Source organism: Leiobunum rupestre, chromosome 7, assembly GCF_980474605.1.
Source record: "Leiobunum rupestre chromosome 7, qqLeiRupe1.1.hap1, whole genome shotgun sequence".
Taxonomy (NCBI): domain Eukaryota; kingdom Metazoa; phylum Arthropoda; class Arachnida; order Opiliones; family Sclerosomatidae; genus Leiobunum; species Leiobunum rupestre.
Window position 1 is genome coordinate 13,782,061 of NC_143390.1, and position 18,130 is coordinate 13,800,190.

Sequence of the window (18,130 nt, forward strand, 5' to 3'; positions counted from 1 at the left end):
TTTACAAAATTAAAAAAAAATCCAGTAGCGACATCGTGTGTCGGATAGTATCGTAACCTCTCCTATGGGCGCGCGCTCTCAAAATCTTGTACGAAATTTTAACGTTACGGGAATAGGAAGAGACGCCTCTCATAATCTTTACACTCTCTGGTTTTACTTTGGAAATTATAACGTTTACGTTTTTTTTTTCTCAAGCAATAATATTTTCTTTTTATATAGAAATATCAAATTTAAGAAATCGCTACAATATAATTTTAATAACTTACTCTGTCAAATTGCTGGTATCAGCCAAAAATTAAGAGAGATAAAACTTGAACTGAATAATAAAATTAATTATAAGCAAAAAAGGTATTGAAGTTACTGATGACTGGTAAAATTCAAAGATCAAGCTGCTTTTAGTCTGTTGAATCTCCGACTCATAGCATTTTCCATTTGATTGTTCTCGAGCGCTCTAGATCGCTCTGATCAATGTTTTATGTTCCATTTGCGTGCTCTAATCTGCTCCGATCAAGTTTTGCCTGTTCCATTTCCCGCTCTCGGGTGCTCCGAGCAAAGAATATAAAGCCCAAAACCGATCGGTCGATTTCGACAGATCAACGGATCGAGATATCAGAGCAAATTTTTCCGTGTTCCTTTTAAAGTTTTTGGTAAAATGGCGAACATTCAAATTACTAGCAAAACCGAAAAGCGCGAGATTATGTTTATGAAATGTTCCATTAGCGGCTTTACTCTAGTTGATCGGGGCGAGATCTATGACGTCAGAGACAGATTCGGATCTGGCATCACTGGTCCAAGCAGTCGAAAGTAATAATTCAATAAGCATGCCCAAAATAAAGGGTTTTCTTAGTTCAGCAGAACTTTAGTGAGTTCATTATTAGAAGAAGAAGAAATTAAATTAAAATTCGAATTCGGCAATCTCCAAAAATCATTTTCTACAGTTTTATTTATTTTTCTTAATACAATATCAGGTTTCATACGCTGGCATACTCGTGCTATGAAATAGATAAGTTTATTAGTTTCTCCATAATTAACATAATACTAATACGCAGATAAATAAATAAGAACTATTTATGATAACATTGTCTCCTACTACCATCATTTAAATTTTTAATATTAATATTATTATTACCTTTCCAGCAATAGTAGTAGTAGTACTTAGCTTAAAGGTAGGTTATAGGCTTCGTGCGTAGTTTAAATTTTCTAACAATAACAATAATCAGCTAAGCAAGGCACCACAAGTATCACCGCCTACCGACCGAGTTTTAAAGCAATTGTTGGCTCTGTCATTGCCACCTGTATAATGACAAGGCCTTGTTATTAGAGATGGCAATGAATCTATCCGATTCTTCGAAAAAACGACTTTACTGGAGAGCTAGGTGCCGTCTATTAATGACAAAGAAACCTAAAATTCAAAATAGCGAAACAATAACGTGGTCCGAGAACCGTTTATAATTATTATAATTAAACTACTTATACTCTACTTAGTGGACTTTAAAATATATTGTTAAAAATCACTAAATTTTCAGTTGTCAAATTAAAAAACTAGCCAATTAGCGCGAGGGGTACTTTTGTGTCCCGCCTTTTGGGTCAAAATGTAGCTTAAGTATTTTGTTTTGGTTTCGACGCTAGCGACATCTGTTGAATAAAGAGCTAATACACGTCGAGCCGATAATTTCTTTAAATTGTATGTATTTTGAGAGGGGTTGATCACAATTCGTTATCAGGGTATACGCTTCCTGAATAAGTTCTTAATCTGCGGTACTTCGCGTACTCTTCACGTAATATTCTAAGTACACCTCGTAATCTTACCTACTTCGCATAATCTCTACGTACACCTCGTAATCTAACCTACTTCGCGTAATCTCTACGTACACCTCGTAATCTAACCTACTTCGCGTAATATATGTACACTTTGTAATCTTACGTATTTAGCGTAATCTCTATGTACACCTCGTAATCTTACCTACTTCGCGTAATTCTCTATGTTCAACTCGTAATCTTACGTACTCCGCGAGTCCGCGTAATCTATGTACACTTTGTAATATTACGTATTTAGCGTAATCTTTATGTACACCTCGTAATCTTACCTACTTCGCGTAATCTCTATGTTCAACTCGTAATCTTACGTACTCCGCGAGTCCGCGTAATCTATGTACACTTTGTAATCTTACGTATTTAGCGTAATCTCTATGTACACCTCGTAATCTTACCTACTTCGCGTAATCTCTATGTACATCTCGTAATCTTACCTACTTCGCGTAATTTCTTGTGTACACCGCGCAATCTCGACGTACTCTACCTAATCGTTTTCTAATTTTGGCGTACTACCTGTAACCATGAACTATTTCTCACCTACAACCTGATTACGTAAACTGTGTAGTGATCAGCCCCTCCGGCCAACTAAAAAAGCAATGATTGTAGCAAGAAGTTACCTAGACGCAGATAAGGTTGGAATCTTCCTTTTCGACGCCCGTGTCGTAACCTGTTTTGGGATCCACGCACTTGTAGACCACTCGACCATTCACCGATTGTTGTTGGCGAATTTTGAACCTGACTCCGTCGGCCTCGCAATCCGGATTCCAATATGGCTTTCCAACCATGTTCTTCCCTGAAAAATGCGTCATTAGCATTTAAAAATAGATTTAGTGGGACTCTTAATTAATTATTTCAAGCTTTTCACGGACCAAGGAACGCGTTCCGTTTTCTCGACGCGTGTTTTAAATGTGTTGAATGCGTGCGGATTTTATAAAATGGGGTGTATCATTTGCGCTACAAGTTTACAACAATTGTTCCTAATGATTCCTATTTATGATGGATCAACCAATTTTGTATTTTTACCACCCGGTGTCACCAGGCTCGAAAAGAGAGGAGGGTAGCCGGTACTATGCGGTACAAATTACAAGGGGCCGTGCAGCCTCGGGGCCCCGATTTGCAACCAACGAGATATACTTCACCCTTTAAATGTACAGCTATCTCCAATTGACTGCCTTTAAAATTCATTTTGCGCGTGAAAATACCTCTACATGTTATGGTCAAAAAAGTACGCAAAGAAGGCTGTGTGCCCAAGACAATGGCATGTACCTGTAGTGTCGCGCGCTAAAACGTCATTTCAAAATCCGTCAATAGCTGAAGTCTCGAAATAGTTCTTTTTTAAAAGTTTTAATGTGGCTCTTACGTCACAGTCTCTTACTTTTACGAGCGCGCGCTACAGTCTGCAGTCGTCACAGGAATATAGCGTGTCTGCATGGTGACGAAAGAGCAACATTTTAAAAAGTTGGGCTTTTTATTTTATAAATTCAACTATACACTCTTTTACCAAGTCGGCCATTTCATTACAGGCCTAATTTAAAATAGTACAGGCAAGGGCGCCCGCACGTGCTCATCAGCTCGAGACGTCGCGTGCATTTGACCGCGTGAAGCGGCCTTGCATGCACTATTTGATATCAGACCTGTAATAAAATGGCAGCTCTCACAAATAAGGATATAAAAGAGTGTATAGCTCTTTATATAAAATACGAGAGGTCACGTGATTACGTTAGATTCATCGTGCAGTTAAAGTTAGAGAGCGCGCGCATATTTTTGTTTTTGTTGAGCTCGCGCGAAAACGCACGAGACCCTCTACACGGAAATATTAGGAAGCGCGCGCTCCAAAAAATAACACTTTTTATACATGTATGCGAATATATTATTTTACAGAAAGAGCTATTGAACGCGGCTTCTATGCAAAGTCTGTAATTAGATCGGACCCTCGACTAAATTAAACTGAATATAACCTCAGGTATTTGGTGTGGAACACCAACGTTTGCAGCTCTGACCGCACTTGCCTTTGGCTTTAAAAATGTTTGGCGCCACTGTACAAGGAAATTGGAAAATTGAAGGGGTCGTCCATAAAGATTGCTTTGCAGGTTATATTCCCTTTAATTTGACGGAATTCTTGACAATCTACGACGGGACTTGTAAATATCTTCATAAAATAAGTTAAAACTGGGGTGGCCAATAGACGCTTCAATAAATCGTCCTCTCAAGAAAACGACAAGAAGTAATATTTCCGAGAACCAGGAACTGCAAGTCACTGTTTATCTAGGAGCAACAAACACAAGGAGAATGCAGCTAGCCTTTAAACACGCTAACTCAGTGTTGTGTACAAATTTCATTGGACGAACCTTTACGCTGAACGTTTTACAGGCGGAGGGGAAGACAATTTCCGAATTTTTCCCCTCCGACGGCAGCAGGCGCTAAAGCGTCTAACCAATGAAAAATGTACGCAAGAAAATCCATGAATTTTGACGGATTGCGTTCTCCTTGTGTGGGGTGCTGTGTTTGCGGCTCCTAGCTGTTTATATAGTGCTCGCTAAAAAAATGGAAATTTTAGACCTTAACTGCAGCAACAAGCATTCCCTTTTACTCATGTACCTTTTTTTGACATATTAAGGCTTGAAAAAAACACGACTTTCTCTTTAAAGGTGAAAAGTTTCCATTATTTCCACAAGCACTGTATAAACAATACCTTGCGGGCCCTGGCTCTCGGAAATATTACTTCTTGGCGACTTCCTAGGACGATGATTTATTTAAGCTCCTTTTGCGACCTTGTTCTCGAGGTTTGAGTTGAGTTGTCTGAGGTATTCCTCGCTTCATGAAGTTCCAAAGTTCGGGGAATTTAAATAATAATAGAATTGAATGATGAGCACTTTTACTTTGTCGTATCTTTTCAATTTCGCAATTTTTAACTTCCGGTTTTTTCTGTCGTCTGTGCTCAGCTTCTGGCTTTCGTCTGGGTTCAATTTCTCCCTGTCGTCTGCGCTCAGCTTCTGGCTTTCGTCTGGGTTCAAATTCTCCCTGTCGTCTGCGCTCAGCTTCTGGCTTTCGTCTGGGTTCAAATTCTCCCTGTCGTCTGCGGTTATCTTCACCTTGTCGTCTGCGTTCAAATTCTCCCTGTCGTGTGCTCTTATCTTCACCCTGTCGTCTGCTCTTATCTTCACCCTGTCGTCTGCTCTTATCTTCTGGCTTTCGTCTGCGTTCAATTTCTCCCTGTCGTCCACGCTCAGATTCTGCCACCAGCCTTTCGAATTGATCTTTATTTTTGCTCGACTGACTACCCGTTCCGTTTCCCGCGTCGTGACCCAGCCAGTCAATAAGCATTTTGAGGACGATCTGTATGGCGATTTCTTGTTTGAGACTAGTGTCGACGTAGTCTTTTGTTAGTCGAAGCAAGTCGAACGAGTCGCCTAGTTCCTTCAATATCGGCGTGTCCAGATTCTGACGATACACGTCTCTCTTCACTCGATTAGAGGCAGCGCCTACAAAAATGAAAACAATAAATTAACAATAAAAGTAATTATCGAGATAGAACGATTTGCAAATTGCTTACGGAGAAACAAAGATTAGAATTATACAGGGTCTTTTTTTTTGCTCGGAAAAGTGTTTTTTTTCAAAAACTATTTATAGTACCGATTTCAAATTTGGAAGGTCAATTCTCTATACCGGGGGACATCAGTTTGAGAAATTTGAGCGTTTTCGGTAATGTTTTTCACCAATTTTGAAAAATTATTTTTCGACCACTAGGTGCGAGATAAAAAATTTCTATTATAAAGTTGTAGGCCGTCATCGAAAACCCTTAAAAATTGTTCACTCGACGAAAAACAATTTATTTATCAGTGAAAATTCGAGCTTGAAAAATTTACAAGTTGGTGAAGCCAAATTACGATTGTTTGAAACGATAATTGAAATCGAATTACCTAATCCAGTTGAAACTTTGGTTAAAAAAACGACCGGATTTAAAAAACACGAGGCTATAGGTCAATCCTAAACATGCATTGGGTATTTAAAGGAAAACTTTGGGAGATTATTATCAGTGTTTGATAATATTTCGAACAATGCCTCGTTATTCAGTAGCTGAGCGTACCGAGATAGTTGCCATTTACTATGGAGAAGCAGCGCAAAACCTTAGAAGAGTGACTGAAATCTTCGCAGAAAGACATCCAAATGGAGCACCATCTGTAAATACAGTAAGACGAGCAATTCACGATTTCAATCAATTTGGTAACTTGCAACCTAGGTTTCGCGGATTGGGTCAACCGGATTTAGACTTCGAGAACAATGTACTCGCGTACTTTGTGGCATATCCTCGTCACAGTTGCGCTAACGCCGCTGCTGATTTGGGTTGTTCTGCAAATCGTGTGTGGAAAATTCTTCGTAAGAATCGCTATCACCCATACAGAGCTACGCTCCACCAAGGACTAATTGACGGAGACCATCAAAGACGTTATGAATTTAGCAACTGGTTACTAAATGCTGTCCAAGAAGATAGACAATTTTTGCGCCATGTTTTGTTCTCCGACGAAGCGTCATTTTCTAGAGATGGGCCCTTTAATCATCAAAACAGCCATCTTTGGTCTGACATCAACCCACATTGGGGTTTTGAATATCATCACCAGGTTCAATTTGAACGGGTCAATGTTTGGGTTGGACTTGTTGGAAACCGTTTGATTGGTCCCTTTTTCCTGCCGACGAACCTCAACGGCCAAAGGTATTTACATTTTCTACAGAACGAACTGAGTGACGCAATCGACGACCTTCCATTGGCTGAAAGACGTCAGTTGTGGTTTCAGCAAGATGGCGCCCCTCCGCATTTTTCCCGGCAAGTAACTGAGCACCTCAACAACGAGTTTCCTGAAAGGTGGATAGGGAGAAATGGTCCAGTGCATTGGCCAGCAAGGTCACCTGACCTAACACCGCTGGATTATTTTCTCTGGGGATTCGTTAAAGCAAAGGTATACGCCACGCCCATTGAAACTAGGGAGGAACTCATTAGACGAATAATCAGTGCTTGCCGAGACGTCACACCAGAAATGGTAGAGAAAGCGTGAATAAAATATCTGCATTTAAAAACCAAACTTGTACATTTTTTCAAGTGTGAAAACTCTACTACTTTTGTATTAGACTTGTTCCCTTTTCAATTATCGTTTCAAACAATCGTAATTTGGCTTCACCAACTTGTAAATTTTTCAAGCTCGAATTTTCACTGATAAATAAGTTGTTTTTCGTCGAGTGAACAATTTTTAAGGGTTTTCGATGACGGCCTACAACTTTATAATAGAAATTTTTTATCTCGCACCTAGTGGTCGAAAAATAATTTTTCAAAATTGGTGAAAAACATTACCGAAAACGCTCAAATTTCTCAAACCGATGTCCCCCGGTATAGAGAATTGACCTTCCAAATTTGAAATCGGTACTATAAATAGTTTTTGAAAAAAAACACTTTTCCGAGCAAAAAAAAAGACCCTGTATATTAAAAATAAAGACAACGAAATGTTTAAGCGCGTGAGCGTTTAAAAGTTTAATGACTAAAAACTCGAGCCAGGTTTTCGCGAACTTTATGGTAACTTTAATATTTCGTTGCCTATAATTTTAATATAAAGAGTAATCTGACGCGCGTATATTGGTTGGGCCTCCATAGCCTTACTACCTGGGGAGGGGAGCAGTTTGGGGTAGTAAATTTGAATAGGTGTTTCCCAAAGTTTGTACCGTGGAACCATGGATTAAATTTACTTACAACGATAGTTATCTTTAATACATTTTACTATACTACGAGTTGAAGAGGTTTGTTTCAAACGATGCTGCCAGATATTTTGCCGTCCCCTCAAATTTACCCCCTTTACCGATACAAATCCGGAACAAGATTACTTGACACGTCGCCATCTCACGTCAGCTTTTGGCGAATTTCATATTTTTGCAACGGTTTGTTTTATTATAACATTTGAAATTGAAATATTTAATCGTGGTCAGTACCTTAATGGCTCTGGAACGTCCTGGTTAATTGTTTGAAATAAGTACTGTAAGCCATTTATGTATATCACCTAAGGTTTATAGGCTTTCAAACTTTGGATTAATAAGTTCAAACTGTAAACAAGTTTTCAATAGATAGGCCTTGGCCTACAAAAATAATAACTTCATAAATCATACGTATTTAAAGTTTAGTACGTATAGGCTGAAAACATTGTCTAAGGTTTATTAAATGTGTTATGCGAAATAAAATGTACAATTCCTGATACAAATAATAGCAGACTAGCGATTGCAACCATAGCTGAACGGGCTCGTCTCACACTAAGAGCCCGAGCTCAATTTGAGACTGAGCCCAGGCTTTATTATGAGAATGATACGAGACCAAAACGTTGTGGTCATTTAATTTGAGCCCGAGATGAGACCATTTTAATATAGCGTATTTGTGTGAGCCCGAGATGAGACCATTTTAATATAGCGTATTTGTGTGAGCCCGAGATGAGACCATTTTAATATAGCGTATTTGTGTGAGCTCGAGATGAGACCATTTTAATATAGCGTATTTGTGTGAGCTCGAGATGAGACCATTTTAATATAGCGTATTTGTGTGAGCTCGAGATGAGACCATTTTAATATAGCGTATTTGTGTGAGCTCGAGATGAGACCATTTTAATATAGCGTATTTGTGTGAGCTCGAGATGAGACCATTTTAATATAGCGTATTTGTGTGAGCTCGAGATGAGACCATTTTAATATAGCGTATTTGTGTGAGCTCGAGATGAGACCATTTTAATATAGCGTATTTGTGTGAGCTCGAGATGAGACCATTTTAATATAGCGTATTTGTGTGAGCTCGAGATGAGACCATTTTAATATAGCGTATTTGTGTGAGCCCGAGATGAGACCATTTTAATATAGCGTATTTGGGTGAGCTCGAGATGAGACCATTTTAATATAGCGTATTTGTGTGAGCCCGAGATGAGATCATTTTAATATAGCGTATTTGTGTGGGCTCAAGATGAGACCATTTTAATATAGCGTATTTGTGTGAGCCCGAGATGAGACCATTTTAATATAGCGTATTTGTGTGAGCCCGAGATGAGACCATTTTAATATAGCGTATTTGTGTGAGCCCGAGATGAGACCATTTTAATATAGCGTATTTGTGTGAGCTCGAGATGAGACCATTAAAATTAGTAAATTTCTGTGAGCCAGAAGGAGTCCAATATAATATAGTGTGTTACTACGAGTCCGAGCTGAGACCTTTTACTTTGTAAGAGACGGTTATGTGTCCATTTTTGCACGATCATGTTCCCCTTGGCCACTGGGGAGCGCTGCCGTAACGCTTTCTTTCTCACCGACACGACCAACTTTGATTACGTGCTGTTTGCTTCGTAGCTAATAAAAGAGCGAACAGCGCGTGATCACAGTTGGCCGTGTCGCCCTTGAAGAGAGCTCTGGCCTACTAGGTTAATACGGAATTTACGTAATTGGCTATTTCGGATTAGTGATTTCACTCAATCGTTTTCTGATTGGTCCAAAGTAAACTACCTTCTAGAATTTTCGAAGATTGTTGTAGTGAAGAGTATACCAGACCTGGTCGCCCGGCTGTTTCGTTTGACCAAAAGTAAATAGGGGGAGAAAGTCTATCACTGCCTTCAGATTTTACCTTCCACCATGCTTGACACCCTTTTTGAAGAGCTAGTGATCACGTGATATTTCTAACCAATAAGGATAGCGCATTACGCGCGAAGTAGTGCATTTGTGGTATTCCGGTCAGCGCTCAAGATGAAAATTTTGAATTTTATTCCCTGGCAACCATGTCACCGCCTCGCGATTTCAAATAGTCTCTCTGTCAAATGCTGACCATTATTTCCATCGAAAACGGTTGATTTTAATTAATAATTACTATATCAATTGTAAAATAAACAAAAAAAGCTCGTAGCTATAGCTATTATTTCAGTTAAACTTGCCAATTGTTAGGCCTTAACATCGTAGATTTACCAATTAGTCCCGATCTCTGCTCTTAGATGGCGCCACGCTCTCCACGATTTAAACGAGTGTTATTCTAGTTACGGTTTATTTCTTTTCAAAAGTCATGTTATTATTTTTAAAATGTCGCATTTTAGTTTTAGCTATAGCTATTATTTCAGTTAAACTTGCCAATTGTTAGGCCTTAACATCGTAGATTTACCAATTAGTCCCGATCTCTGCTCTTAGATGGCGCCACGCTCTCCACGATTTAAACGAGTGTTATTCTAGTTACGGTTTATTTCTTTTCAAAAGTCATGTTATTATTTTTAAAATGTCGCATTTTAGTTTCTATGATATATTTACTTTATTTAGGAACTAAATTAACCAAATTATCGAAAGCAAAAGTTTAATATTCACGTATTTTATAGAGAACTATTTTTCATCGTGGCGGAGTACAACCGATACCTTTGTGTCCCTGTAAAGAGGCGATGGGGAAGTCATTTCCGAAGCCCAAAAATTTTACCCCTCAAATAAGACGTCGTGCGGTTGGACCCAAGTGCCAGACTTTCTCCCCCTACTTAAATCGTGGACAGCGTGGCGCCATTTAAGAGCAGAGATTGGGACTAATTGGTAAATCTACGATGTTAAGACCTAACAATTTGCAAGTTTAACTGAACGAGCTTTTTTTGTTTATTTTACAATTGATATAGTAATTATTAATTAAAATCATTCGTTATCGAAGGAAATAATGGTCAGCATTTGACAAAGAGACTATTTGAAATCGCGAGGTGGTGACATGGTTGCCAGGGAATAAAATTCAAAATTTTCATCTTGAGCGCGGACCGGAATACCACAAATGCACTACTTCGCGCGTAATGCGCTATCCTTATTGGTTAGAAATATCACGTGATCACTAGCTCTTCAAAAAGGGTGTCAAGCATGGTGGAAGGTAAAATCTGAAGGCAGTGATAGACTTTCTCCCCCTATTTACTTTTGATAATAGGGACTTGGCAGTGCTACGTCACAGTTTTTTTCAATAGTTTTTATCTTGGGGATAAAAATATGACTACAATGGCGGCCATGGCCAAGGCTACGGAGTGCTAAGTCTCTATTATAAATAACTAGTGCTCGGTAAGCGCGACTTGGTTTTACGGAATGTAGAAACGCGAAAAAACCCAAGTACTGCTTAATTTGTATAAGAAAAGTCCCTCCTAAGAGGGAAGTTTAAAAATTAAAAAATCTAATGCAGTCCCTTTTTGTGAAAAAGGATTGGTTTTGTAAATATATTATTGGAAATGTTTTCGTTTTTTTTTTGAAAATTTATCTGTAAATGTTTTGTAAATGCTTTCTTGTAAATTTTTGTAAATGCTTTCTTGTAAATTTTTGTAAATGCTTTCTTGTAAATTTTTGTAAATACTTTTTTATAAAATTATGTAAACATGTTTTTTTGTAAAAATTTATAACTCGTTAACTTTTCTAATTAGTACCGTTCCTCCCTGCATAGAGGAATAGCCCTGGAGTGGTATGGATAGTTCTGATTGGGCTAAGCACTGACGTTCCTCTTCAGAACAGCCTTGGAAATAGCGGTGGTCAGGTGGTCAAAGACCAGTTTATTAATTGCTCAAAATTTGGGGGGTCACTGGTCACCGTGTTCAGTTTATTAATTCGAAATAATAACAAAAAAACAGAAGGTGATCAGTTTAATAATTCGAAATAATATCAAATAATAGGAGATGACCAGTTTATTAATTCTATCAATTTTGATTTCCCTATTCACCGGATTTCTATGTAATAATCAGCTAGGCTAATACCCAAGACACCACCTTAGGCCTAAGTCATCGAGCGACTTTTAAAGCCCTTAATTCAGGTGGCCGGGTTACAATGCGTAGGAGGGTGGTGGCAAGCCCTGCAAGCCACGCGAGCCAACAGCTCCCTACACTATCTATTACCGCGCACGTCGAGGCTTTATGCAGAGTACCTCGCTCGCATCCCTCGAACTGTCGAAGCCCCCTCTGGCCTCAAAGCCTCAATCCTCTAGTCTCGCTTTTCCTCGAATACGGTAGGCTACGCGGTAACGGACCGGGGACTCGGGAGCTACGGCCCCGGGGCCTAGAGTAGAGAGATAGAATACGGTAAATTACAAGGGTCTTCTAGGCTCTGGCAGTAGTCTTAGATGAGATAGTACTATATTGTACTATTCTTGTCAGTGGCGTAGACAAGGGGGGGGGGGCGGTTTCCGGGTCCAGACCCCCCTTGAGCCAATCTTCGACCGTACTAAATTTCCACCTCCTTCTCGACCCTCTCTTAACATTCACATACTTTGACCCCCCACCTTGACGAATTTCTGGCTACGCCACTGATTCTTGTGATACTCATGAATAAAAGTTAATTAATTTGAATACGTTTAAAATTAATGTTACCAACATAATCTAACTTCTAAACATGTAGTATAGGTTTTTTTAGGCTTATAAAATGACATAAGAACATTTTGTATGAGACCAGTTTAATAATTCATAAGTTATGCTTGTTTTCCACTGGCGCGCGCAACGACGCGTTTCTCAGCTTTGAAACGTTCAAACGTTTTTACGCGCGTAACGAAAATAACATTATGACGCGCGCTAGTGGAAAACAAGCTTAAGGGGGTCACTGGTCATAATGACCAGTTTAATAATTCATAATCTAAGGGGTCACAGACTCACTGGACATAAGGACCAGTTAAAAAAAATACCTTATTTCCAAGGCTGCTTCAGAAATCGCGTAAAGGGGGATGTAGAAACAGGGGTATGTCGAGGTAGACTTTTAGCTATTCCAACACAGGCAGCGCGATCATGGCGCGATCTACCGGTTAGGGTTTGAATTCTTTAAAAAATCTACCTCGACTTCCCCTCCCCCTTTTTTTCCCGCCTCGAACTAGCACTGTCGGATTTAGCGCCTTCTTTTCTTTCCCCTCCTCTACTATTCATAGTTTGCACCGAAGGGAGGGGCCTATGGTCTCCAAGGAAACTGGGAGGGCGATCAAACCATTTCGCGCGTAGCTACTAAATAGGTAGCCATTTTGTTGGTAATCTCGTCAAAGCTACAAAACGTATTAGATTTATGCTTTAAAATTTTAAATGGGCCCTAAACAAAGCCAGATAAGATTCTAAGGCCGGGTTATTTAAATAAAATATCAAATTACGACAGAAATATCTACGAAAAGAAGTTAACAAAGCTTATCAAAGTTAGGCCTTTGCGGTCATCCTTTTTACAATTACCTTCACTATCGAATAAAATAAACAATTTTCGCTCTCCCTTGGTAATATAACTACTCGAACAATTTTTAACCAGGCATATAACCATTTTTAACGTGAAAATAAATCCTTAATCATTTGAAAATAATTAAAACGATTGAAACTGTTAACCCTCCCGTTTTACTAAGAAATCTACACCTTCAAAAGGGCGGCAAAGAACCGTTCATTCTTGCTCAAATTAAATATTTATTCTTGGTTCTTATATCTATACTTGGAACTGCGTCATTGATGACGTAGGGATGCAAACTATGTATTCCTTCATGCAGCCATGCTCCCTGATTTAAAATTAATCAGGGCTTCATGTACAGCTTATTTTTGAATAAATAAATAAAATTAATTAATTCGTTTATTCATCGGTCTATAAATTATTGGATCTACCTTCGCTGAGTGAGGTGGCTTTTGCTCCCAGCTCGAAATGGGTGGCTAGGATGCAGATTGAAACGTACAGAATCTGAAAGCAAACGTATATTATAATTACTAGGTAGTAGCAAGAATTGATCTATTTATATATAGAGATAATGTTTATATTTTCCCTTCGCTCCCGTTGCAGCTCTAGGATAAGAACCTGGCCCCTCCCCTTAAAATTCCATCAATTCCAGGCGGCGCATTATTGGCTCCCTAAATATTACGTTCTGTTGACGCGATTGACGTAATATACGTATATCCGCTTCGAGAGGAGTTAAATAAGAATTGCTCCTTTTCCATTTTCTCCCCCCTTTAATTGATTCCCCTGGTTCATGATGCGTCGCGACTGACGGAATATAACATTCTCTCTATATATAAATAGATCAATTCTTGGTAGTAGGTAACCATATCCCTATACCTAGGAGGATGAAAGTGGACTTCTGGAGTGGAAATCGGGGTGCAGCATGAATGCCAACCTTAAGCTCTTGGACATAAGTTAAAAACTGATATCTAGCGTAAAAGTTTTACAACTTTTTTGCTTCGGTTCTTTTAATTGGGCTGGGAATGTTTATTTGTTTTTAAAGGATTATTAATTTGAGCGTTGTGCTCGTGAAACGTTTCTATTATTTTAACAAGAACTATATAAACAGTGACTTGCAGGTCCTGGCTCTCGGATATATTACTTATTGGCAATTTCCTTGAAGATGTTTTATTGAAGCGCCTATTGCAAACGTAATGATGCAATTTGCACAGTAATAGTCACACGGTTAATAATTTCAAGCCATTTTTTGGTTACACTTGAATTTTTATTATTCCAACGAGGGTCCAGGTTTAGGAACTGGGTAAAAAGTTATATTCTTATAATCACTATGGCAATTATCAAAGCAGCAGTATTTCTCCATTATTTAACTCCCATAAAAACGCATTCTACTTAAACTATTTAAAGACTCATATTGAATTTATTTCCGTTCGGAGTTTTTTCGCGACTAAAATCCGTTACTGCCTGAGATATTCAAAATTCCAAAGTTTAGAACAACTAGAACCAAAAGAAAAGTAATTGCTCTGGCTGTCATGGGATGGCGCTAAAAGTCGTGTGTCCAAGGTTTTGAGTCGCCTTAGAGAGATCGGGGAGCCCGTAATACAATTTTCTATTCCAGGATGCGTAGTCTTCATCTTCCTAGCCTATACTATTAATGTTATTCGCGCTTCAAACCAGATATCCTATACACTCTTTTTTACGGTATTTTGTGGGCGCCTCCATTGGAGTTTCCCCCCTTTAGTCCCCATTCGCTATATCCGCCGACCAAAATCCAAAGACCCCCGCCGAGGGTGTAGGTGATGGTGAGCGCGCGGGGGGCGTATAAGAGAGGGGGGAAATGCGCGAAATAGAGTGTATATAGCCATGGACACTGTATGTCTAGAGATACAGTGTCCATGATATAGCTACGCCAAGGGAGATATGAAACACTACGCTAGAGCAATGGTAAAATCACGTGCAGTGTCTACCCCCTTTTTTCCCCTTTGCTACGCCAGCGGCCCAGTGACTCAGTGGCAGCTAGGAGCAACAAACACAAGGAGAACGCAGCTAGCCTTTAAACACGCTAACGAAAGGTTGTGTACGAATTTCATTGGACGAGCGTCAAGAGCCTTTACGATGAACGTTTTACGGGCGGGGGGTGACAATTTCCGAATTTTCCCCTTCCGACGGAAGCAGGCGCTAAAGCGTCTAGCCAATGAAAAACGTACACAAGAAAATCCACGACTTTTGACGGGTTGCGTTCTCCTTGTGTGGGGTGTTGTGTTTGTTGCTCCTAGGTGGCAGGGAGTAAAATTATTTATTTCCCAAAAATTATCAAAAGCTTCTGGTTAGTTTTACTCCATTTCATTAGATAGCGCCACGATACCGGTGTAGTCTCCCTTAGCGTAGCTATATAGGATCTCTGATTCAAACACGTTGGTAATTTTTTACCCCGACTCCCCGTTCGTAAGCTTTGGAAATCTCTACCGAAAACTACATCTATCGTACCATCCAGATATTACACTAGAGCCATTTTTTGCAAGTGTCGGCTCGACAGTCGACATGTACTAGCTCCAAGCATAGAAATTAGAGAGAAGAACGGAAAGTGTAGCCTCGATTATTTAATGCCTTGTCGAGTCTCAAAGCTACGCGGTAGACCCATTACTTCCGGTTGCGTTCCGGCTTTCTATTGGCTGATCGAGAAAGGAAATTAATTTCATTTTCTACACTCTCATTGGCCGATTAAAATTCTTATTTCCTAATCATTGAACCGGGAATCAGGATTTCGCTGGATTTTATTAGATATTTATTATTATTTATAAGAAATGGTTTCTTTAATGGTAATATCTTTTACAATATGTTAATTAATAACTCCTCAATCAAACATTCCAGGAATCTAAACAGAAAACACTTTTATCAAATCTTAAAACTTAGGCCTTAGCGTTTGACGCAAAAAATTATTTACCTTTTCTAGCATCCTATTTATACATTTAATTTGTCCCAATCAACGATAAATTATTTATCGTCGATTGGGACAAATTAAAATAAAATATTAATAAATAATTTCCAATTAAAATTAAATTGTTGGGCTTTAGAATTTTATTAACCGAGCTAGATATATGGGAAATTGTAGGAGACAACAGAAGAAATGACAGTGTTACGTCACAAATGTTAACAGGAAGAGAGTAAGCGTAATCTACTTGAAGTCGGAAATGCAACCGACTTTCCGTTCCTCTCTCTAACTTCTATGCTCCAAGGTTTGTAAAAAAACTGTTGTGCAAAGAGAATTTGAACGAGCAGACAGCTTTAATACATACAATTCAAAGCAAGTGTCCTAGCACTTTTACAATAGATATCGCTAACGTCGAAATCAAAACAAGATGCTTAATCTACATTTTGACCCAAAAGTCGGGTCGTAAAGGTATTTATCGCGTTGATTGGCTCGTTTGTAAGTTTGATAATAACTTAAATTATTGTAATTTTTAACAATATATTTTATAAGGGATATATAACATAGATTAAAGTCCACTAAATAGAGTGTAAGTTGTCTAATTATATTACTCTACAATGTAGCTCTGACGACATTATCGTTTCGCTATTTTGCATTTTGGCTTCCTGTGACATTAATAGATGGCACCACGCTCTCTAGTAAAGTAATTTTTTCGAGGAATCGGATGGATTCATTGCCATCTCAAGGGCCTTATCATTAAGGATAGATCCACAGTTGCTTTAATATCTGATATTATCTATTTCGTTAAATATTGCAAAGTATTACTTACTGTGAAAATTGAAAGTTTAGTCATTTTGGAAGGCCAAACTTCCACGAGTCTGGTCTCTCTGGAGTTTTGCGAATATATTAAAACCCTACTACTTTCTTAGTGCGCGGAACGTAATTAATTTGATTTTATTGTAAATAATGAACAGGTCTTTATTTGAATACGAATTATCGGTCCATTTTTTCTAGAAATTATGATTGCGTTGAAATAATGGAACAATATTTTAACGCTTTTCACTTCGATATTCCTTTGTAAGCCTATAGTTTATGTCAGTGTCATTTTATATTTAATTTTAATTTTACGAGTGGTTAAGAGCCTTTTTTACTGGCCTATTCGCACGAGCCAACATTTTTGGCCAATTTTGATGGTGAAAACAGATTTCAACACGAATTCACCAAACCAATTGGTGGATCTCAAAATTCATTTTACGCGTGAAAATACGCCGCCATGTTAGGGTATAAAAGCAGGTAACTAATAGCGTTTTCCTTTGGGAACCTCCGAGTGTGATCCGGATTTGTTGAATGACGGCACTGCTCTCTGTAGGATTCACCCTGGTAGCTCCCAATGAAATAGAGTAGTATCACCTCGTAGCTTTGGCTACCATTTTAGGCGCGTTTTTTTCTCTATAGGAAAAAGCATGGGTGACGTGGCGTGATGTAGCACTGACACTACTCTATACGAAACGTTTTCGGAGCACTCTTTTGTTTCACTCCGACTCTTGAGTTTGGGCAGCTGGGAGCACTCCGGGAGCACTCCGGGAGCACTCCGGGAGCACTCCGGTAGGGCGTACCTTGGTTAATGGAAAACGATCCTCCCTCTCGGAGTTGCCCCTTTTTTTCCCAATGGAAAACGATTTTGATTTTGGAGCACTCCGGGAGTGCTCGGAGGTTCCCAATGGAAAACGGTATTAGTCTGCTATAGAGTAATGGCACTGTGACGTCGTAGAACGTCACCCATGCTCTTTCCTATAGATAAAAAATTTGCGACCAAAATGGCAGCCATGGCCAAAGCTACGGAGTGCTACTACTCTATACCTCACAATGTAAAGGTACTGTAACGCACAAAAAAGTAATTTTGAAATTGGCCAATCGCATTTTCGTTCCACGAAAATATGTGTAGATTTCGCGTTTTAACCGATTAAGAAAATGACTCGTAAATTTTAAAACATTAACCCTTCTTCAACAAAATACGACAATTTACATTACTAAAAGTGGTTAATATTAATAATATAATTTATTTTGTGTAATCATAACGATGTGTACCAAAATAATTAGTTTTAAATATTTAAAGCTAAGCCTCGGTCACAAGATCCGACCATTTTTCAAAACTTTGCAAACAAAGCGTTGGTGTTGAAACATTTCCTTAATTTCCCTGCTATTAAAAAATGT

At 38.8% G+C, this 18,130-nt stretch overlaps 1 protein-coding gene across 1 annotated transcript; it reads right to left on the reverse strand.

Annotated features, from left to right (window-relative positions):
* Positions 1–925: 925 nt before the first annotated feature.
* On the reverse strand, positions 926–16,862 carry LOC149934833 (uncharacterized). The gene is made up of 5 exons (XM_090181217.1): positions 16,746–16,862; positions 13,422–13,494; positions 4,695–5,297; positions 2,433–2,608; positions 926–992 (listed from the first exon to the last, which is right to left on the reverse strand). Exons 1-4 carry the CDS (start codon positions 16,767–16,769, stop codon positions 2,433–2,435), a joined length of 876 nt encoding a protein of 291 aa, XP_090037343.1. The 5' UTR covers positions 16,770–16,862; the 3' UTR covers positions 926–992.
* Between the last annotated feature and the right edge of the window lie 1,268 nt (positions 16,863–18,130).

What these genes read in the sequence shown, in the direction of transcription:
- LOC149934833 (XM_090181217.1), bottom strand. Translation starts at nt 16,769, where the DNA reads ATGACTAAACTTTCAATTTTCACA. An exon ending in CTAAACTTTCAATTTTCACA is followed by an intron (nt 13,495 to 16,745) that starts GTAAGTAATACT and finishes GTTTGCTTTCAG; the next exon opens with ATTCTGTACGTTTCAATCTG. An exon ending in AGCCACCTCACTCAGCGAAG is followed by an intron (nt 5,298 to 13,421) that starts GTAGATCCAATA and finishes TCATTTTTGTAG; the next exon opens with GCGCTGCCTCTAATCGAGTG.